Raw genomic sequence first — 23,374 nt, forward strand, 5'->3', positions numbered from 1 at the left:
AGTTTATATACAGGACCGGACCGGCTGCTATATACCCCGAAAAGGCCACTGGGTACCATTCAGCTGTCTCATGTCTATTTCATTTTAGTATTTAGCCATTTGTTGTGTTGAAGTATAATTTTGTTGATCTTGGCAGATTTTGGGATAATCCAAACTGGCTTTTAACTCTAACAAGATATTTGTCGACATTTAAGGTGCAGAACATTTTTTTTTTGGGGGGGGGGGTGTGCAGGGAAATCCTCAACACCATGGTGAGGAGTGACCAATCTTTGTGTCCCACCCAGCAAGGCATGAGCCAATCCATGTAAGCTGGCTTTTTTTGTTTGTTTGTTTACTTTAGGTGATGTTGTTTACATAGTTGGTTGGGGTGGGAAGGGTCTAGAGAAGTGGGTGGGATAATTGTTTCTAAACTCTCTATTTCTTCCTCCCATTTCTGGGGGAAGGGGAGAAAAAAGGCGAGAAGCCATGCTCACCCTCCCAACCATCCCAGTACGGATAGGAAATGGCCACCCAATGTCAACCCAGGATTGCAATGTGGCACACACTTTGAGGGTTCTGCCCAAGTGGTTTGGCTAGTTCCAAAATGCTGTCGATCTCACCAATCTGTGGATGAGGAATCCCTTCCAATGGCCATTGGCTGACACAGTTGACTTCAGAGTCTCTACTCACGCAGATATTTGCTGTCATCGTTTGGTTTGGGTAGTTGTCTATGTGTGTTGTTCTCCTAAAACACAAGGATAACAACAAAATCAGCCAGAAAAACAAAACACAACAAAACAAACAAGTAAATGACCAAACCAGTCTTCTTAAACCCCTAGAACTTTATTAGGGAATTCAGTGGAATGAGCAATATGCGTTGTGGTAGAGGGTGGAGGTGGCAGGAATTACTATTGACAGCTCCAGACTCACTAACACATGGGCACTTCCTGGTGAACTTGGATTATAATCAGTATAAATATAAGGGCTGTCAGAGCCTCAGCACCACACCCATGCCTACAAGAGTAGTCTGTCGTAAGACCATTTTGGCGAAGGGCAGCTGCTGTGACTGCTGCCAGAGGGCCCCATCCTGTGCTACAGTCCTGCATTTTTCCTTTCCTTCGGACGCTTCAGCCTACTAGCCCTGATTTTTGCCTGGGAAACTATAAGAAGTCTTTTCTTGGCAGACTTTCCTTGGTTGAAGTTTTTAAAGAACTACTCTTCACAGTAATCAAGAATATATAAGTATACTCATAATTAATATTATTTGATGGTTATCGTTTATTCTTTTTAAAAAATATCTGTGTTTGAAAGGCAGACTTACAGAGAGTAGAGGAGAAGCAGAGAGGAAGGTACCCTTCATCCACTGATTTTACTCCCCAGATTGCTGCCAACAGCCAGGCAAAGCCAATAGCCAGGAACTCCATCTTGGTTTCCCACAATGCAGTATGCATCTCTGCTTCCAAATCAAAGATGGACTTCCAATGAAGCTGTTGGATATATCTTGACAATAGGATGTTGAACTGTCTACCATTGTACATACCTGCAATGTCAGATAACACTTAAATAGCAGAATGGTGGACTTAGGACTGCTTATGAAGGTTTCCATCCTGGTCTCCCACATGCGGGACAGAGAAGGCAGCCCTTGGGTTCACTATCTGCTGCCTTCCCAAGCACAACAGCAGAGTGCTAGATTTGGAAGGAAGGTAGTCAGGAATCAAACTGGCACACTACCATGGGATACCCTCTCCACAAGTGACAGCTTAACTTGTTTTCCTGCAGTATTTAAGCATTTATTTCAGAGGCAAAAGGACAGTAAGGTGCCAACTTTTGGTTCATTCTCCAGATAACTGCAACAGCTAGGATTGGGCTGGGTCAAAAGAAAAAGGTAAAATTCACTACCAGTGTATTACGTGAATGTCAAGAGCCCATCCACCAGAGCCACCACTGTTGCTTCCTGTGGAACTGCAGTTCATATCCAGAGCTGAAAATTGAACCCAGATACTGGATGTGGGACACAGGCACCCTGACATGAATTGCTGGGCCAGACACCCACCTCCATACCCAACCTCTTTCTCATTGAGGTCTAATGAGCCAAAAACACTTGGAATAAAGAATGCTGAAGGCCCCTTTGGAAAGGATTGTTACTCATTTGCATCCTCTAACATAGTTTAACAGGATCTGATAAGTTAGAGTATCAGTATGGGTGGAAGAGATTATAACACAGTCCGAGGGAGCAACTGGGTCTAGGCAGGACACAGCCAGAGGATTTCCAGTTTGGGGAAGTGGAAGGCAGAGGAGACAGACACATCAGAGAAGAGAAATGGGGAGAGCAGGGTTAGTAGTCCCCTAAGACATCTTCTGGCTGTACTGTCCTTGTCTGTACCTCTTCCTGTTGGGACCCAGGAAAGGGCCATGTGCTTTTTGTTACCATCAGTTCCAGGGTGGCCATTATTTTATAAAAGATTTATTGGATGGGGGCTTGCATTGTGAAGTAAGAAATCAAAGTACTGGCTGCAATGGCAGTATCCCATATGGTCACCTGTTCAAGTCCCGGCTGTTTCACTTCCAATCTAATTTGCCTACGAAAGCAGCAGAAAATCGCCTCTGTACTTATGTGGGAGACCATGTCCTGTTTGGGACACCAGCATTAAGTCAATGACTGAACCTCCTATACCACAGTGCTGGCCCCTCAAGTTTCCTCTCAATGTACAGAGACAAGTTGAGCCAAATCCAGCGGTTCCCACAGGTGCTGTAATCTGGGGAATGCAGATTGCATTGGTTCTGGGTTCCAATCCAAAGTGAAAACTAGCATCGTCTTGCCCACAGTTAGGGGTGAAAACAGGAATCCAAGATGGGTGGAGAAGCATAAGGCATCTGTCTTTAAAATATGGCTTTACGGATGTCAACAACTGATTCAAAATCTACACCAACTCCATGCTACAGTATATAGCTTATTGGTGTTGAGGTGTTTTATGAAAATAATGGAAGATCTGTTTTTGCCAGGGAAGCCTCTTTTTGCACAACAGGGAGGAAACAAAATTGTGCATGAACCAGAAATGGGACAGAACCATGGCAGTGGATCACTGACAAAGGAGCTAGCTCACAGATACACATTTGTGAATTTAAAGTGGCATATGTTAATGATTTGAGATCTTCAACAGGCTTTTTTTTTTCTTGTGTTGCTTAAAAAGATGTTGCTTAAGAAATTGTTCATGTTAAGAGCTGTGACACTTCCAGTAGGGCCGCGGCTAAGCTCCTGACCCTAGAAAAGCCACGCAACAGTTTCATAAAGCTTACAGAGGTACAAATTATTCAAACACAGCTCGATAGTTCTGGTACCATTTTCCATAGAGTTTTTATGCACTATAACATAGAGTGATTAACATACTGAGGAGTGGTTTTCAAGTATTCAGGGTTTTCTTTGGTGTTTTTTAATTGGTGAGTCCAAATTGACATCTTATTTAAAGAAACCTGACATGATTTTTTTCCTGGATATGTAACACCAAGCCAACATATTGCAAAATGTAATCTTTGCTTCCTAGTTCCAGGATCAGACTCCCCGTCTTGACATATTTGAGGACCATTTAGGAAATTATCTTCAATACAACACATCTTGAGTATTCTGGAAGTCTTCTGAGGTGGCTAGGAATCTTTGTTTTTCCCTGAGAATGACATCTTAGGAATTTAACACCTTCCCTAAAACAGTTTTTTTTTTTTTAACCCAGGGAAATACTGCCTGGTGAATTGCCAGTGGATGAGCTTCTGAAAGAAACACATGCTGTGTTAAATGGAGACAAATGGGTTACCTTCCCCTGGACCTCCCCAAAGCTTTTATTGGCTCATAACGGTTGTGATTCTCCAAGCAGCACTTCCCTGGAGAACAGGATTCCTCTGGCCTGGGCCTGAGCTTCTCCCCTCAGAAGTATTGCTCAGTGCTTTCATAGGGTTTTTTTTTTTTTTTTAATTATGGTTGTGATTAGATAATTGTGTGATTCCAAGCTTCCTTGCACAAGCAGCTTGTTTATGAGGCTGAACCTGCTGGGGCCACTGTTCAGCAAGGTGCCCAGTACAGGAGAGCCACCCAGTGAGCTGGGGGAAAATGAAATGAGAAAGGAGCAAGGGAGCTTGTGGAATGCCATGCAGGAGTCAAAGCTGCTTGCTTCTATGGCGGCTCAGAACCTGGGATGCAGTCTGCAGTTCCTGGGTGTTCCTGGCAGCTGCTGGGGTGGCCACAAGCAGAGGGTCCCCATGCTTTCAGAATCCCAGGAACCTGGTTGCTTCAACTCCTGAATGAAGAGTGCTGAAGGTAAACAGAGCAAAAACTCCAAGGGCATTTGGTGAGGACCTTGAGCACTAGGAAAGTATCAGGTTGGGTCTTGTAGTTGGTCCATTATTGCGCTAAGTTGGCTGGAAGAGGCTTTTTTGGGTGATGGAGCCCTGGCCCTGTTTTCCAGGGGGTTCGTTCCAGAGGCAGTGGCTAAAACACTTTATGCAGAAAGGGTGCCAACAGTGTAAATGGAAGACCCTCCCCAGGGAGAGAGAGTATGGGGCTGGACACACCGGATGTTTCCAGATGTTAGCCGGGAGGGCTCAGTGCTTGATGTGTAGTTTCTCACTTGTACTGCGTCATCCCTGTGTGGGAGCTTTGATTTGCTCTGCACTCTCTATGGAAGGATGTGAAGGCTTAGAGAAGTTAGTCCTGTCCAGGCTTCCCAGATTTGCCTTTACCCTGGAGTCACCTGGATTTTTAATAGAATACAGACGCCTGGATCCCACCTTCCAGTATTTTTGATTTAATTCAGAAAAGTGTGGCTGTGGCATTAGGATTTTCTTTTTTAAGCTTTCCAAAGGATTCCATTGTGCAGCAAAGTTTAGGAAATTTGGGGATTAAAATCGATGGTAAGTAAGGTCATAGAGGTTCTTTAGGTACATCTGACTGCTTCTCAAGCTGCATCTGCTGAGGAGGAGGCCAGCTGTGGGCAGAGCCTTGAAAGATGGGCAGTTTTGATAAGTAGAGGAGCGTGTATGGGGCTGTCCTAAGGGATGTGTGTGGGGATCAGACGATCTGGGGGATAGATAATAATAAGTGAAAAAATCTGGAATTCAGAAATAAACAAGAGCAAAGTGAGTTGAATATTGACCAGGTACTAGGAAATGGCAGGCTCACGGCTGACTCAATTTCCTAACTACAGAACTGAGCTGCCTCTGTATGAAGATTGCACTACATATTTTCATACTTGCCAATCCCCGAGCTCAGAGCTTGTATTTTCTTTTTATTTTCTTTATTTTGCATTTGTTAACAGCTTGTCACATTCTCTCCAAATGTAGATATATACATACACATATCTGTTGGTTTTTTTTTTCCTTGAAAACATATTAGTATGACAGAGTGAGGAATTCGCAGCAGTGATAGTAACATGGGGAAGAAGAGTGTACTGTCATTTATATGTCATGATTGAGTTAGGCCATGCTTGTATAACTGATTACCAAATGGTGGACATCCACACAACTTTTGTATTTGTGAATTTCCACAAATAAGAGAAAATGGGACATTTGTGTTCCTGGGCCTGACTTATTTCAGTTAGCATAATGATTTCCACTTCCATCCATGTTGCTTCAAAAGTCAGGATTCCAGTTCTTTTAGGGCTGTATAATATTCCATCATGTGTAGATACCACATTTTCTTTATCCAGTCACCCACTGATGGACATGTAAGTTGATCTCCTATGGTTCCTATTGTGAATTGAGCTGATAAACACAGAAGTGCAGGTCAGTCTTTCACACACTGGAGTTGTTTATTGTGGATATATTCCCCACAGTGGGATAATTGTGTCACATGGCAGATCTAATTTTAGTTTTCTGAGAAGTCTCCATACTGTTCTCCATAGCAGTAGTACCAACTTGTGTTCTCACCAGCCGTGTATTAGGATACATTTTTCTCCCCAACCTCACCAGCATTTGTTATTTCTTGATTTTTGAATAATAGTCATGCTGACTAGAATGAGGGGATGTCTCATTATGCTTTTCATTTACATTTTCCTGATGATCAGTGACCTTGAGAAGTTTTTCGTGCATCAATCATTTTTCATCCATTGCAAGAAGAGCTTTATATTATTCCTTGTTTCATGTAATATTTGGTGAAATTTCTTAGAATTGCTAAACTTATGGAGCAGAAACTCAGAAACCTTTCCTATACTCTGTAGTTAAAGGGTTGTGAAGATAAAGGGTGGTGCTTTTTCATCTTTCTCAGTGCTAAACATATATTTTCAGATTTTAAATGTCCAACTGCCTCTGAGGTGGAGAGCCTCACATGAAACAGGTGGATGTTGTGTAAGTCATTTGAGTATGGCACTGCACTCAGACTTCTGCTGATTCACACACCCAGCTCCACTCAGCTGTTTACCATCCCCCAGGCTTCCTGGTGACCTAGAACCCCTGGAGGCTTCAGGCAACAGAGTTTAAAACCACAGCTGTGAATACCAGGAATCCCTGAGATACTGGAGTTAGGCCAGTGATATATCTGACAAATACTGATGGCTGGTTCTAATCCCGGCAGCTCCACTTCCTCTCTATCTCTCCTCCTCTCAGTATATCTGACTTTGTAATAAAAATAAAAAAAAAAATCTTTAAAAAAAAATACTGATGGCTTAGGCATGTTTTCCTGACAATGGGGGGACACGTTGTGACAATAATTCCTGTGGAAGCTCTTTGAATCTCAGACCATCAAAGACACAGTTAAAACAACTGAACAAAAGTCAAAAGGGAAGTCCAACCTTTAAATTAGATCTTTAGGAAAAAATTGAAGGAGCCCTGGGAATAACCCCTATCAACTTTAAACTCTTTCCCAATCTTTTTTTTTTTTTTTTTTTTTTTTTTGAGCATGGTCTAGCACAGTCATGTGTTTAGCTTTTTTTATGTTACAGTTCCATAGGCTCATGGATTTCCTCTTGTTCTCTTAAAACAAAACTCTCTATCCCCAACTCACAGCTCTTTCCTCCTCTTCGTCCCATTCCTTCTTTCTCCTTCTTCGTTGAAGAGATCACTTCAGCCTGATCTGCAGTGCCCATCATTTTGCACCGAGGGCTAGCTCCATGATGCTGACTATTTGCTAGTTATGATTCATAAAATCCCAAAGTAAACAGGAGCAAACTTGGCTGGAAGAAAAAAAAGTGCTCTGTAGGGAAGAAGCTGATAAGGTACAACTTTGATCTCTCTTGAGGTCGGTGTAGGGATAGATGTTGGGAGCACGCATGCATATAACACACATGTTTTCACACATGCATGCATATACTCCTGTGTATTTTTGTAGAATTAGTTACAACCTTGTCATATGTGCTAGAGGTGAAGAGACCTGAGCTTGGAGTGCCGAAGGAAAGGAAGAATGATAGGTCCAACAGTGTTTTTCAGTAGGGTGGTGACTCGATGATGAATGGAAATCAAAATAGAAGAAGATGACAAAGGTGACTTGGATGTCTTACACATAAGTGACTGAGGAAAGGTTGTGGCACTAGACCCAAGTGGCAGCAGTTCAGGAGTGGCAGGTTGGTGATGCTATTGGTGTTACAGATTTGGTTTAAGCAAGTGTGCATGGGCCAAGTGTTGACCTTTGGTCATCCTCAATGGAAGTGATGTTGGGACATCCAAGTGGAAGTAATCGGCAGGTGCTTAGGAAACCATGAACAGGGCCAAGTGAGCAAAAGGAGATAAATGCTAGTTAGGCAGCTGCATAGAGGTGAGAGCTGGCGAGACAGATCTCAATCTGTCATCTGAATGTCTCCATGGGTGAGGAGAATCTCTATGACAGAGACACACAGGAGGAAGGACCCAGCTGCAAGCTAAAGGGAGAAGATACATTTGCAAAAGAAACAGGGCAGCAAGGTCCTTGCATGCTGCTCTAGACTGAATTACACGTGGCTAACACTTCTCTCTTATTGTTCTGGAGGCTGCAAAGTCTGAAGATCCTGGGGACAGCTGGAGTAGTGGTGGGGACGCCCTTCTGAGTTACAGAGTGCTGACTTGTTGCTGTGCCTCACCTTCCAGGAGGGGCATGAAAAATGTGATTATTTACAAATTTATACATTTGCTTGCAAATGCATACATAAATATATGTATGTATGTATAAAATCTCAGTTGTATAAATATACAAACATGGAGGTAGTATAAGAAAGGATTTATAATGTTTTTCTGTAGGCAGTAGGAATTAGGAAATCTTTACTAAAAATATTATTTAATCTTAAGTAAAAGAAAAAGTAAGTTTTTGTTTCTGTGTCATATAGTTTGTTATAATGATTTCTTTCCTGAAATTGACCAGGAAACTCATCTTCTTTATCTTATTCTTATCAGAAAAAAAAGTATGTTCTTGATATCAGTGGGAACATATTTGTCTTACGGGCTGTATCATCTTACTTAATGTGCTCACTAAATGTGTACCCACAGCAATCTGAAAGGTGAACTGCATTGTGTGCCATTTACAGATGAGAAAACTAAAGCAGAGAGAAGGGGCTTATCTCCATCACACAGCAGGCGATGCCACGACTCTCACTTGATGAATTTTAAGACACAAACTACTATATATAGATTCAGTTAAAATTTTCATCAATGAAGAAACAGATAAAGTTTGGGGTAATGGTTAAGACTCTGAAGGGTGGTGCTGATGTTGTGGTACAATAGGCTAATCCCTGGCTCGCAGTGCTGACATCCCATGCAGATTGCTGATTGAAGTCCCAATTATTCCACTTCACATCCAAATCCAAGTTTTACCAAAATGTCTGGGTGAATACCAGAAGATGTCCTAAGTAGTTGGGCCACTGCCACCCATGTGGGAGGCCCACATGGATTTCTTGGCTCCTGGCTTTATCCTGGCGCAGCCCTAACTGCTGTGGGCATTTGATTTGCAGAGTAAACCAGTGGACATGAGAGGGGTGTGTGTGTGTGTGTGTGTGTGTGTGTGTGTCTGTCTGTTTGCTTGCTCTGTCTTCCAACTAAATTATTCTTTTCTTTTAAAAGATTTTTTTTTTATTGTCAAGGCAGATAAACATAGAAAAGGAGAGACAAAGAGAAAGATCTTCCATCTACTGACTCTCTCCCCAAGTGGTCACAACGGCTGGAGCTAAAAGCAGGACTCAGAATCTTCTTCCAGGTCTCCCACACGGGTGCAGGATTCCAAGGCTTTGGGCCATCCTCTACTGCTTTCCCAAGCCTCAAGCATGCAGCTGGATGGGAAGCAGCCAGGGTACAACCCAGTGCCCATATTGGATCCTGATGGATGTAAGGCAAGGATTTAGCCACTAGGCTATCTCATCAGGCCCCCAAATTGTTCTTTTAAAAAAATCGTGCAATTGGTAGCTGCACACTAAGAAAAGACAGCAAGATGGAAGTGGCCAGAAAGAGTATAACTCCCATGGAAAAGCAAAACTACCAAGCGATTTCCTTTTGATAGGAGCGGATATGTGGTGGGAAGAGAGCAAAGAATCCAAAGCACTCTATAATAAATTGGATAGTTTGAGAGACCAAGGTGGGCTGGCCGTGCTGGGACTAACAAATAGATTCCAGACTTTGGTGTTGCATAGTAATGGTCTGTGTTTTGCTTATGTGATGTGGCTTGGTCCTGGGCTTCATTGTGTTCACTCAGGGACTCAGGCGTGGGGTGGGAGGGACATTAACTGAACCTGTGTCTGCAGTCACCACAGCATGGAAAAGGAATGGATGAAGTTGAGGGCTAGCACTGAAATGCTTCTGTCTGGAAATAATAATCATTTTAGTGGAAAAAGTCATACCTGCCTTAAAGGGAGAAGAAAGTATGATCCCTATCATGTGTGTCTAGGGAAAAGAACTGAAATATTTGAACCACCCCGATCACCACCACAACCAGGAAACCATGTCTGCTCTGCAACGCCCCCTTCATTTGGGCAGCATAGTAATTAGCCCCATGTGGTCTTCAGTGTGCCACACTCACTGGGCTGTTCAGGGCCCCATGAATTGATGTGCAGTGGGAAGCCTTGGCCTGGAAAACACTTTCAAAACTTGGCTACTAAGGTGTTGAGCATCACAGTCGCACCTGATACTACCAGTTATTTATGGAAGCCAAAATGACATCTCCATGAGGGAAAATTCTTGGTTATATTTCTTGGGTGCTCAACTTTTCCCCTGTGGGTATTGTCACAATCGCTGAACCAGCCTGCACGCTATGTACTTCAGAGTGTAAATTGTTGAAAGTTGAGTTGATATAAAACTAGTTGGTGTCTGCCCCCAGCCAGTCTGGTGGGTAGGTGTGCTGCACACATGAAAAACCTAAGGATTGGATCTTTGCCTGTAGATTGCAGAGAAGTGAGCCTCCAGTCACAAGACAGATTAGGCAGATGAGACTTGCTCCCTCTTTGGTGAACAGTTTGTGACAGCACAGGATGTCATGAGAACACAGGCATCTCATTTGGAGGGTCAGGCAGTCAGCCTGGACTGGCTGTGCTGTGTGTGTGTTTGGCACTGGCTACTGAGCAGGTTGAAATAAAAATAAATAAATAAGTAAGGCAGAAAACGAAAAATTCTTCTTTAGCATCAACATGGATTCTTGGTAGGGGACTGTTAGTCCTCATGTGTGAGGTTCTATGAACTTACATAAAATTTTGAAGTGTTCATGATCAGCTTTTTTAAACTGTATGTTTATTCTGCTGTTCGGTAGGTATGTTTCTGTGACTTTCACAGGTTATCTTTTATGTTCCTCACTTTCAAAACTGTTTTTGGTTTTGGCTTTTAAATTTCATAGTTATTAAGTTTCCTCTTTTTATCAGGGCAAGAAGGATGGTTTGCCTGAGTCTTAAAAGCATAAGATTTACCTTAGATGTGGGCAATAATGCTTATTCTGAATAAATTCCATGTAAAACTACAGAAATTGTGTAGAAAATCTTTATGAATTGGAACTGAACATGTCATTGACACATTATGAAGGGTGCTGTGTTGACTTTAGTGACAGATGAGTCCATTGTGCCAAGTTCAGCTGCAAGGGGTGACTTAGAAACCCAAATATCAGCCCTGGAATCTAGAAACTTCCTGGAACCACAATTTTGACTTGGCAGGGTGGATTAGTCCTGCATATGCAAGGGATGGCATTTCACTAGCTTGCTCCACAGAAGGCTCTGGAACATAATCATGAGAACCAACCCTCTTTGTTGTGTGTTAGGTTTTTTTAAAGTCCCCAATGGCTTTAGGAAGGAGAAGCCTTGCTTTAAGACTCCTAGTCCCATTTTTATTTTTTGGAGGGGAACCTGGCTGAAAATCATGGATATCTGATAGTCTGGCTTATTTCTATGGTGTATTAGCACCCTATAAAAGTTACATGTCATTTATTTCAAGTTTAGAACCCTCTCAAACTTCAGGAGCAGACCGAACTTGAACCTTTTATGGCTGGATTTCTGTTTACCTTTGGCCAGACCTTGCCTTCTGTATGGAAGGCAACAAGGTGAGGTAAGGAGGACTCCTGAGGCCTCTTGGACATCAAACAGCTTGTGCCAAACCAAACCTTGATAGTTAAACAACATGAATGAATCTAAAACATGTGGATTAACTTCCTGTCAAGCCACTCTGGGCCCAACACACAAAAGTGTATTGTCTTGTGCAAAAATGCACTCAAAGTGTTGCCTTCTTCCTCCCAACTGTGAGGAAATGATGTGAGATTTTCACTAAGTACAGGTCGGTATCAGTCAAGTCACTACCCCCTACTTCTAATAAATACATTAGACAGCTTTTATAAAGGTTTGTGGGCACTCCAACTGAATATGTGTCTCAGAGAAATTTGGACTGGTGTGTGTATGCGTGTGCATGTCCATTTGGAACATTTATTTTTAATCAGTGGCAAAGAAGGCCCTCCAAGACACTGCCTAATTCAAAGACTACTATCATTTCTTTGTGCTTATCATCAGAACACAGGTTAGCAAGGAATGCCTTGTGTTTGAATGAAGGGACTTTAACACCCAGGTTTCCACGTGCCTTTCAGATAGAGGAACTGATGAATACGCTGGAGAAGACCAGGCAGGAACTGGACGCCACCAAAGCCCGCCTCGCCTCCACCCAGCAGTCCCTGGCTGAGAAAGAAGCCCACTTGGCCAACCTTCGGATAGAGCGGAGGAAACAGCTGGAAGAGATCCTGGAGATGAAGTGAGTACCCATCTTTGCTTTTGTCATCTTGCTCTTCTGACCACTCTTTGAGGGTGGGGAAGGTAAGAGCTAGGGAACGTGGGGGAAAAAACGAGCCCAGAGAATGAGTAATTTAACTAACACCCTACTAGTCATTGCTGAGACAACACTTCTTATTTTTTTCAACTCTAACTTTGGTATCTCCATCTGAATGTTTTCCACATCTGTTATTAAAAAAAATTCAATGTAGCAGGAGAGGTTTTACATCTGTGTTTTATGGGCCACACTAGATATCCATGAATGTGTTGCAGAAGTCTGAGGCAGCCACGAGGCAGAGGTCTCATTAAGCACAATGGTAATTTGAACACTGCTGGGTTGGGAGGAAACATTTCTTAAGGAGGCATTCCCTAATTGTGAATGTAACTTTGCTGATTATGTTTCTTGTTGCTTGTGTACAATACCTGGTTTGTGTCGGCTCTCGGAATCTTAAGGTTAGCACCTTTTAGTTTTCAGAGAAGTCTGATTTGCTGGACTGAAAAGTAAGTTGAGATTTTCCTGCTTCCCGGCTCCACACACTTCTTCATGGCAAGTTAGCAATGGGTAAAGGAAGGCGGGATCCGAATTGATTGCTTTCTTCAGTTGAATAAACTGCAGCTCAGTGCTGGGATTGGTCATTCCTGGGGTCTTGTGGCACACGCACTAATACTCAGCTCTCATCTCCCCTCTCACAATGAATAGTAACATCCTAGAATAACACTGGGGCGGGGGTGGCGTTGAAATCACTGCAAAGATTTTTGTTGTTGGCTGAGGTTGTTTTAATAGTAATCAGTTGCAATGAGTGTGTTTCTGAAGAAATAACATCTCTGTAAATTTTGTAATGAAATGACCAATATAAGATATCCCTTTAAGTCCAACTTCCTTCCACAGTAAAGGGAAATGTACATAATTGTGGCATCTTAAGCCTGTAAAACAGGCTTTAAAATTGGTGGCTAGGTATGGAAGAGTGACCTTATCACGACCCACCGAGTCTTACACATGGTTAACATTAAAGCAGAAAGCTTAGATCATGGAAAATATGGACTGAAGTATTTTGAAGGTTTCATTAATGAGGACAAACCTTTTATGCCTCATCAACTACCTTACTTTCTTCAAGACCAAAGGATAAGTTACTTTTTTTCACATGTAAGCCAGCATTTTTTCCTAGTAAAAACTGATATAATGAAAACTGATATTATACTCCATTTAGAGGTAAGGGAACTGAGTGAGACTCGGAGAGATTAAATAAATTTGTTTAAAACCATCTGGCCAGGATTAAAATCGAAGTCGTCTACCTCAAGCTCTCTTTCTCCTACCTCATTTTCCTGTTGGGTTTATGTGACTTTCATCAATTCTGGAACTTTTGTGAATTTGAGTCACTGCAGAGTAATTATGCTTCCTAGAGTAGTGCCAGGCATAGGATCGGAGGTCACCAGCTGTTGAATGAGTCAATAGGTAGAATATTTGCAGATTGAATATTGTGTAACCAGGAAGAAGCATTTCAAGTGTCTGTGACATTTAGATACATTGACTTCCTCAGTCATTCTTTAGTTAATCCCCACTTTCATCTCATTGTATGTGCTATGTCAAGTCCAGCCGAGGTTCTCTCTTTTTTTTCCAGCTGTTCCCATGTGAACTCTAAGTCTTCCAAAGTAACCTTATTATGTCATTAGAAGATAGTATCCATTCCCTCCTGCCTTTGTTTTTAAAGTTTTATTTGTTGGAAATGCAGGGTGACAGAGAAAGAGAGAAATTGTCTGTCTGTTGCTTCACTTTCCAGATGGCCTTCTTAGGTAGGGCTGGGTCAGGCAGAAGGAACTCCATCTGGGTCTTCTATATGAGTAACAGAGGTTCAAGTAATTGGGCAATCTTGTACTGCCTTTCTAGACACAGCAGCAGGGAACTGGATTAGAAGAGGAGCAGGCAGGAATTAAACCAGTGCTCCAGCATGAGATGCTAGTGGTGGTATTGTAGGCTGCCATTTAACCCACAGCACAACAATGCCACTCTCCCCAAGAGATAGCATGTTTTCAAAATTTAGGGAAAATTGGACATCATGAAGTGTATTGTTTCTACTTGGGGGGCTCTCTGGCTTGCTTGAAATGCCAATGGCCTCTTTGACCTTCCTGTTTCCTCCTGTAATAACTTGCAGTAAATTGAGGTGGGGGGAAGGTCACTGGGCAGAGAGGTTGGCACAAAAAAATAATGTATTGGTGTAAATGGCACCATTGGCCAATGAAAATATGTCATGTGCTTAATACACTTAGTGAAGAGTATCATTTATCCAAGATTTGGATTTATTTTTATAAAACATATAAACCTTTTTCTTGTGTGTGTTTTCCCACTTAATTTCATGAATTCAGATAGCACCTAAGTAAGACCTCTTTTGGTGAATTGCCACATTATTGCTGAAGTGCTTAATCTGCTGCCCACTGCAAAATAAATACAAAAGTCCTCTGCTAATTCCCTCGGTTCAAGTAACAAAGGCGTGCTTCATTAAGCCCAGGGTGGGCCCCATTCACTGTTTAACTGGCCTCTAAGCCTAACTCTTGGGTTTCTTGACTGGAACAAGGCAAGTGAACTGATTGAAAACCTGAGCAAGACATATCAGCCTCTGGGCTGTTTGAACCCAAGCTGAATGAACTAGCAGTGACTTGACCTTGAGTTAGTAGACATTCACAGGCGCAGTTAGATGGGTGTTACACTTGCTGGTGCTTATCCATCTGTGTCTTTCACTCAACTGGTACCCACCATGCAAGCATCATCAGGACAGATCTACACAATATCCAAATCCTTGTAAGAAGAGAGGTTGTGTGTTGTTAAAGGGAAGAAAGATGGAGCCCTGAATCAAGAGAAAGGAACCACGATCTTATCATTAATCGTTGTCTTCCCTCCAGATGAAGGATTACTCTGGTTACTTCAGATTTCTCTTCATTCAAATGGAGGTGATGATGCCTACCTTGCCTAACCCAGAGAGAATTGTTACAGGGTTTTTTTTCCTTAAGGACAATGCTTAAATTAATATAAGCCAGCACTTGTGAAAGTGCTTTGAAACATGAAAAGAGTTTTTAAAATGAGAGGTGAAATCTGTTAAATTCATTGCAAAAATCAAACAACAGAATTCAAGAAGTAGAAGACAGCTGGCAGTGCAACCTCCCAGCCTTCCTAAGCCAGACTGGTCCTTGTAATTATTAAAAAGGCATTTGCCAGGCCTTGGTGAACTCCATTCGCATCAGAGGCCGTGGGCTTTATAAGGTGACAGTTGATGTTCTGTGAACCCCTACAGGTGGTTCATTTATCCTTATATGGAACTGCCATGTCTTTCCATGTAGTTGTCCCATTTGTCCCATTTTTTCCCCCCACTGGTGCTGTGTAGAATTCACTAGAGCTCCATCCACAGGACACTTGAATTTTTTTTGAATATTTATTAGGCAGCACTGCTCATTTTAGAGGAATAAAAAGGTACAAATGTGGAAGTACAGTATAGGAAACACCAGACCAGCCGTGGTGCTAACAAGTAGAAGTAGACAGCGATGGTGCTGATATATGCTTTGTGCATCATTCTCATTTTTAAAAGGAAATGAGTTTGTGATTGTGTATTTTATAAATCCCACTTCTTTTGTTCGCTGAATGTCAACACTCTCGCATGTCACCAGCAGGCTTGTGTTATTTCTGATTGTCCTATACAAACTACAGTCACCTAAGTGTGCTTCATGACTGAGATTCTATCTTAATTTCAATGTTTTGCTAACATGAAGATGTTTTGATAAGCATCCTACTGCCTTATTCTATTTTAAATGATTGTTGATTGATCTGAAGTTGCAAGACATAGTACAGAGAGGTTTCTGGTACCTGTCATTGATTTCCATATGGTTGTGTTACATAATTGTGGTGCAGTAACACACCAGAAAATTTATATTGGTATACTTCCCTAAGCTGGTGCAGATTACCTCAGTATTATGTGCATCTGTGTGTGTGTGTGTGTGTGTTGCAGTTTTATTACATGCAGAAATTTGTGTGTCCTCCACAGTCAGGATACAGTACTTTGGCACCATCATAGGGGTTGTAAGTACTAACTTGGGTAGTGATAACTGTTGCCCAGCCGTTTCATTTCTCACCTGACAGATCTACATTTCCCCTGCCCTGTCCTTCTTGTAGGGAAAGCAATAATCCATCTTTTGGTTTTAGATTTAGAACAAACATAGAGCAGAAAAGTGTTGCCTGACTCTTCTAACTTTAGGGTTTGTCACAATGTACCTCTATCTTTATTTGCATTGGAATTTCCTCCCAGCATGAGCCATTGATAAGCTGTCATAGAATAGGCGTTCAGCAAGCACATGAGAAAAGAGAGGATGAGTTAGTTCAAATATTCGTCCACATTCATTGGGCTTCTATCATGTGGCAGGCACTTTTCTAGTGGACAAACAGAAATAATCTTTGTCAAACATGCATTGTAAGCAAAATGTGGGAAGGAAATGAATGAACGAATCCACAGGTATATGAATGAATACATGGATGAATGAAGTAGTTTAGTGGTTTCTTATGTAGCAGAAGAGATTTGGAATTCCAGTTAGAAGGCCATTTCCAATGGCCAAAACCCTCTTGGTTTGGGGGGTTAGGAGGGAGTACCTTCACACAAAGTGGGTATCCTTTCAGGGACTGAGGCCGAGTACATTCCAAAGAAGAGCTTTTGAATTCTTTCCTGTAGTAAGCTCTTTTGCAGTTTGATCTTTATTCGTTGGTTTCTAAACTGCCAGCCATCAGTCCCACATTTGAAGGACCTAATAATTTCCATGTATTTTTGTATAACAGGATAATATTCATCTTTCCTTATACATAAGATTATTCATTTCCTTGAAAAATATAAAGCCTCTTGCTACTCATTTTGTAATCCTTGTCTCCATTGCATTAACTCTTATTTAAAAGATGTTTTATTAAAAGAGCATTAAGAACATCATTCTATGTTTTGTTTTATTAATGCCAGTTAATAAACTTACATTCCAGTAACCAGAGCTCAATATTTAATTTGTGATAGGTGAATTTGATATCTGTGGCTAAAGGAAATTGTAGGCTGTGAGATACAGTACTTAGAAAACTCTATGCGTGCATTTGCCCAGACAATTAAACTACCATAGTAATTTAACAGGCAGACAGGTAGCCTTACTGGTATTTTCCATGTAGTATAAAAATGCTAAGTTGAATGAAGGTTTGATAGTCAACTAATAGATAACTCAAAGTGTATATTTTAGACATTCTGTGTAATTCCCTGTGCTTTAACGTAAAATTTTTAAATGGCCTCTTCCTGCCTTTTAACTCTTTAAATGATGTAATATATACAGTTGAATTTACCGAAAATTGTTGGATTTTGGACTTCTTATCCAGATAGCCTCACAAGCCTACGTATACACTGGGTTATTTTAGGACATTTGCAGGGAAGTAAAACGGCAGCTTATTCAAGGGCATTTCCCTGTTTAACTCTTCAATCCAGATCCTTTCTGAGAGAGAACCACTCAGAAGGTAAGCACCCTTCAAAGAAGAAACCATGTGCAGAAAATGATTTTAAAAATTTCTTTATTCTTTACCATGTGCTATGAGATGAAACAAATCCCAGATCTTTATGAAGGAACCCAAGTGCCTGGGAATTTGGATAGGATGAATGGAACCCAGGATAGTTTGGAAGAGAACCATTCCTTACAATTGATAAGCTCAGTTTCAAGGAAATTATACTGTTTTATGGAAATGCCAGGAAGATTGACTGAAATGAATTTATGAGGCAGTAATTTTAGGCCATAAGAAATGATATATTGTAAATATCGTGTAATTTGCTAGGCATGCCCATCATACCAATATACTCAAATCCTGTCTTCAAATTCCAGTTTGGCCTTAAGCGTTCAACAGTGTCCTTCTTTGTCACCATCTAACAGTTTCTCTCCAATGTAGCCAACGATTTATGTAGTAGAACTTTTGCATGCCCAGTTTAAAAAAAAACTGGAATACTACGGTAATGTGCCGTAGCATATTTTTGTCTGTCAGTTTCTGTCCACCACCTGCACAGTTCTAAGAGGTGTTTGAGTATTCTGGAGTAGGGATCAAGGCTGTTGCAGACTTCTAAGTTACGTGTGGTGATGGAGGACAGGTGACTAAGATGTCAGGATGACTCATTCAACGTCGATTGGGTTTGACCTGCAGACAGTGACTTAAGTGCACAACTACCTCCCATTTGTGGTTTATCTCCTTCTTTTAACCATGATGTTAGTGGCATAAAACACACAGCAGAAGACAAAAGACCTCTGTCTACAAAACTTACGATGAATAAGTAAAGTTTAACATAAACTATAAAAAACTCACTTCAGAATAGTGAAATGTTCTAGTTAGCTTCAACTGCAAGGAGCAGAAAACCCCACCTTCCAGAAGTCCTTATGTGCAAGTCACCCTGTAGTCACTGGGAACCTGCTATCCCTCTGTCTTAATATTTTGTCACTCTTAGCACTTGGCTTCCACCTGATGATGCAAGATTTTTGCCTCCATGCTGACTGTCCAGTCCTTGTTCCAGCCAGAGTGAAAAAGGAGGAAGAAGAAAAGTGACCTCCTTGACCTATATGTTATGCCTGCCAATCGTTTCACAGATTGTTGGTCAGCATCTGCTCTGCACAGGGGCTGTTATAAATCCTAGGCACTAATCAGAATCAATTCTTGGACATAGGCACTTAGCTAAGTGCTGCCCTAAATGAACAAAAAAGGACTGTTAACAAAAATTCCTTCCATTTTTGCAGAATTTTTGTTTGTTTGTTTGTTTGTTTGTTGCTTGTTTTTTTTTCTACAGGCTATGAGAACTCATATCAGGCTTTTTAAGTCACATTTAGCTTCAAGACCAGCAAGAAAATGAAACCTTTAGGTGGACGACTCTCTGCCCAGCTAACAGTCTGGGAGCTGAGTGCCAAAGAAAGAAAGGGAAGAATGTGTAGTGTGGGCAATTGGCAGTCTCTGCAGAAATGAAAAAAGTATGCAAAATAAAAATAGGTCAACCGCACTGTCATCCCATTGGGCACGAAACAACAACAACTTTGCAACTATACTTCTAGAATATACCTAGCAGGGCTTATCTGGATGCATATGTGTCTCCTGTCGATCTGAGTTCATTTCTGGCATACCTGAATTTATTTTATTTGCCATGGTTAGTAAATCCGGGGCTGTCATGTGGTGAGTGAACAAGTAGGGGGACACCTTAGAGTTTTGCCTTACTGGAGGGATAACTGGCCAATGAGGAGCATCACATTTGAGAAGGTTAAAACAATGAATGCTTCTTTGAAATATTAAAGGTAATGACAAGTAAGAAAAGAAGTGGGTAGAATTTATGTTGCTGCCTCAGGGCCATTTAAATACACTGGAGATGTAGAGCTTAAGAAGTAAAAAGATCTTGTAGCCTGAACAAATGTTAAAGGTATAGAGGCTGTATGACATGTTCCAGAAGCTAGACAGAGAATTACATAACAAGGAAGGGGCCAAGGTGTTCTCTAAGACTCATTATGGTATAGACACCTGCCCATAATTTCCCTAAATGATTTGTGACATGGATGATGTATCTCAAAAGATGCTGGGAACTTTGTTTTCTTTCTTAAAGAACTCTACAAAAGCAAAGCAAAACAAACAAAAAATACTGCCTGGTTTAAAACTCTGCCCTCTCTGATAGGACCATGATAAAATATCTTTCGTTTTGCTTAGCATTTATTTTTCATAGAACACTTTGGATGTGAAATAGACATACTAGCTGGGCAGGGATGTATTTCAGAAATCATTAAAGGGAAATAACTGAAATGTATGAAAGTGCAGGTGAGACAAAATCAACAGCGCTTTCCTATTCCCTGCCTTAAGGAATGTAGTACCTGTAGTTTAAGATGCCTTCAGGAAATTAAACCAAGCCTGTCATAAATTCTGTTCAGTCCATGCAGACTTTGGACAGGGGGATTAATATTATCAGTGAACATTTATTGAGTGCTTAATTACATGGACTGTGCACTTCACCCGCGCAGTGCTGCTGCCTCTTAGGAGGTAGGGAACAATACTGCTCCCCATTCTGCAGATACATACCGTGATGTGTCAGATGCCAGGATCTCAAGTACAAGTCTGTCTGAGGCTGCAGTCCACCATCTTAACCATGAGTAATAACCCTCTTAGTGGAGCACTTGGGTTACCGTTGTAACAATTTCGAGTATGACAGTGGTGAGACCAACTCTAATTGAACAGTAAACAACAGTGGGCAGAGAGCCATCTGCCAGCTTGCTTCTGGGGAGCAGCAGGACAGCAGGCTGAGGTGGTGATGGAAGAGAGGAGCCAGGAAGGGCACTAGTTGGAGGAAACCTCTGGAGTCAGCTTCATCTTAAAACAAAATCAGAGACACACTGTCTGTGCCATGTATGTGTAGTTTCACTAGCAAACACTGTCAATCAAGAGCACCCTCGACTTAGTGGGTTTTAATGGAAATACAAACATTTTCTGAGCTAGAGAGGTATAGTCTTTCAGCTTAAATAATCATAATCCACAGTTAAATAATCTAAATGCTTGTGAATCATAGAGCTTAAATAATTCCAGACACCATAGTTCGTGTTATCGCCATCCTCATAGTGGCGTTTTGGAAGCTGGGCAAGGTTTCTCATGAAAGTAGGGGAAAGAGAAATGTATGGACCTTCACCTTTCTGAAACAGAGCAAGTTCAGGGGACTAAGCTTGGATTAGAAGACAGAGCAACATCTTGTTGGGTGAACTCTGAGAAGTGCTTGACCCAATCCATTGCCAGATTAACCCACTGAGGCAAGAAGTGGGGCAGCTGCATCACACAGCGAGACACTCAAGGGGCAGATGAAACAGCAAGATCACATGTCAAGTCCTAAAATAAGAATTGTGTGGTGCAGTCAACAGGGCTAACAGTACTGGCATTGGCAGCTTGGATCTGCCCATTGAATTGGATGAACCCAGACAGTTCTGATCTCAGCTTTGCATCTGTGAAATGGGATCTAGACCCCACTAAGTATGCTCATACTCTGTGCTTTCTGGAAGCTATGCTTTTCAATGGGGGAGTGATTTTTGTCCTTCAGGAACAATCACCAAGGTCTGGAGACACTTAATTGTCACAGCTGGAGAATCAGTGTTACTGCATCAGATGGAACAAGAGACCCTGCTAAACATCTTACACAACAACAGTCCCCAATAACAGATGATTTTCGGACCCCAAATTCCAATAGTGCCAAACTTGGGGGGAAAAAACACATTATTAACCTCCCTTTTTTAGACTAGATTTTCTTTCATGAGAGAAGAGAGAAATGTGGTATAGGATCTCATCTCTGGTTTAACCTCTAAGCGGGGCTCATGGCAGGAAGTCCTTTTCCCAGTTGGGATGGTGATGAGGCCTCGAGGAAACAGTGGGGCATTCCTAGTCCGTGTTTGTGATTTGGACCTCTCGACTCTGGGTTGCTTTCATGAGACTGCAGAGCATCTCACCAGCCAGTTCTCTGGCAGAATTGGCACAGGACTCAGATCCAAAGCCTCCTTCCCTGCACGAGCTATAAACTCTGGCTGGGCTCCCAGAGACCTACATCCTCAATGCGTGCTGCTCAACAGCCTGCAACTGGCTCAGGCATTCAGTCGTTCTCTAACCTGTGGCTTTCTCTCTGGTCCTAAGTCTACCCACCTATGAATTAAGAATATGAAGTCGGCTGTTCTCCAGGGGGAGGCAGTCATGTAGGTGCATGAATGATAGCACCTCTCCAGCTCAGCCTCTTCCTTACACATGTTCCATCCCTCCTTACATCTCCCTTGGTACCCAGGTCTTCTCCCCTGGGCCGCTACCCAGATGTTAGCATCTGCCTCAACTATGAAGGCTATAACTTAGGACAAATCCCAAATGTGTAGGTTTCTCTTCCCACATGTTAATGTCTTCTTTGAGTAGTGAAATTTAGTCTAGCTATGAAAAGGAGAAATCTCAACCCTATGAGAAAAAAACATCACAAAGGGTTACTTGTCAATGAAGATGAAAAGACTTAGAGAGGAGGATGGCAGGGAGGTGGGGAAGGCTTTGTGTATTCTTGGCCCTTGGTAATCATTTAATGTAAATTTGTAGAAATAATACATGAATGTGATAAAAATGATAATTTGCTGCTCACTGGCTGCTTCTTCTGCCTTTCCTCCTTTCTTGTCTATTCCTGCCTTCTCTACCAGCCCAACCTTTTTCTCTTTCTCCATATCTCCAGTTTCCCTGTCCTCTCCTTCTCTCCCCGTTCGTATTCCTGTTGTAATGCCTTACAAAGTCACGGCAACCAAAATGATTTCTGAATTTTTTCAATATGCATGTCTGGCTCTATTCTAATTTTGACTTTTGCATAGAGGGCAGATCATATATGTAAAAAGAGATAAAAAGAGAGTGAAAGAGAATGATAGCAAGTGAGCCTGGGGCAGAGTTGGGGCTGGTTCTGTCCATTGTGCTGGGGCGGGGGGCGGGTATGAAGTATATGAAGTGGAGACTGCTTGAGTCCCCTTGAGAACTATGGTTTGGAGCCAAGCCATCATCAAGTATGGCCAAAGTCTTTTGTTTTTCATAAAACTTAGGAACCAACATATTGAAACTTGAAATGTAGCATTTGACGTGATCTCTAGGTTAAGCCAATATCCCTGGATCTTAATTTGGACCTGCAGGATACCAAAGCCAACATTGTGGATTAGCTCACCTGATGCTTCATTTCCATGAAGAGGTTTACAGAGAGCTCTGGAGCTGGTGCCAGCATGCAGTTACAATAACAATTACAGTGCTTTCTGTTCGATTCTGAAGCCAGTGCTTGTGCGTTCCCATCACTGAGCCTGAAGCCTGGAGTGTCTTTCTCCCTCTGGCTCTGGATCTGCCTCTGAAAATTTTCTTGGAAGACATTCCCGTCAATGTAGTTCCAAGGCTGATTTCAGCTAATGCCTTATGATAAAGCATTGGAGGATTGGGTAGGCCCAGTAGTTGTTCTTGCCCATGGTTCATCTCTGGCATGCTGACCCATATGGGTTACATCACTGAAACTTCCTTCATAGCTGACTCCTGGTTGGACCTGGGGCCAATAGACAGCACTGCTCGAGTTGGGAGGAAAAAAAGACTATCATATTTCCTTCCTGCTCCTTTTTGTCTTGGAGACACATGTCTGATATGGCAGCCTCTCTTTTACTGTAGCTCATCTGTGTCTATTGGATGGCTTCAACTG

At 41.9% G+C, this 23,374-nt stretch overlaps 1 protein-coding gene across 11 annotated transcripts in view; it reads left to right on the forward strand.

Moving 5' to 3' along the window:
- The window catches only part of ERC2 (ELKS/RAB6-interacting/CAST family member 2), an 899,314-nt gene that overhangs the window by 546,719 nt on the left and 329,221 nt on the right, over positions 1-23,374 (forward strand). For all 11 annotated transcript variants that reach the window (XR_009247350.1, XR_009247349.1, XR_009247351.1 and 8 more), the window contains one exon: positions 11,969-12,129. Coding sequence is in view for 8 of the 11 variants with exons in the window: in XM_058678726.1 (XP_058534709.1) it covers positions 11,969-12,129 (161 nt within the window). In the remaining 3 variants the exon portion in view is untranslated. The remainder of the gene's footprint in view (positions 1-11,968; positions 12,130-23,374) is intronic.

The sequence above is a fragment of the Ochotona princeps genome, chromosome 21 (genome assembly GCF_030435755.1).
Source record: "Ochotona princeps isolate mOchPri1 chromosome 21, mOchPri1.hap1, whole genome shotgun sequence".
In the NCBI taxonomy this organism is placed as follows: domain Eukaryota; kingdom Metazoa; phylum Chordata; class Mammalia; order Lagomorpha; family Ochotonidae; genus Ochotona; species Ochotona princeps.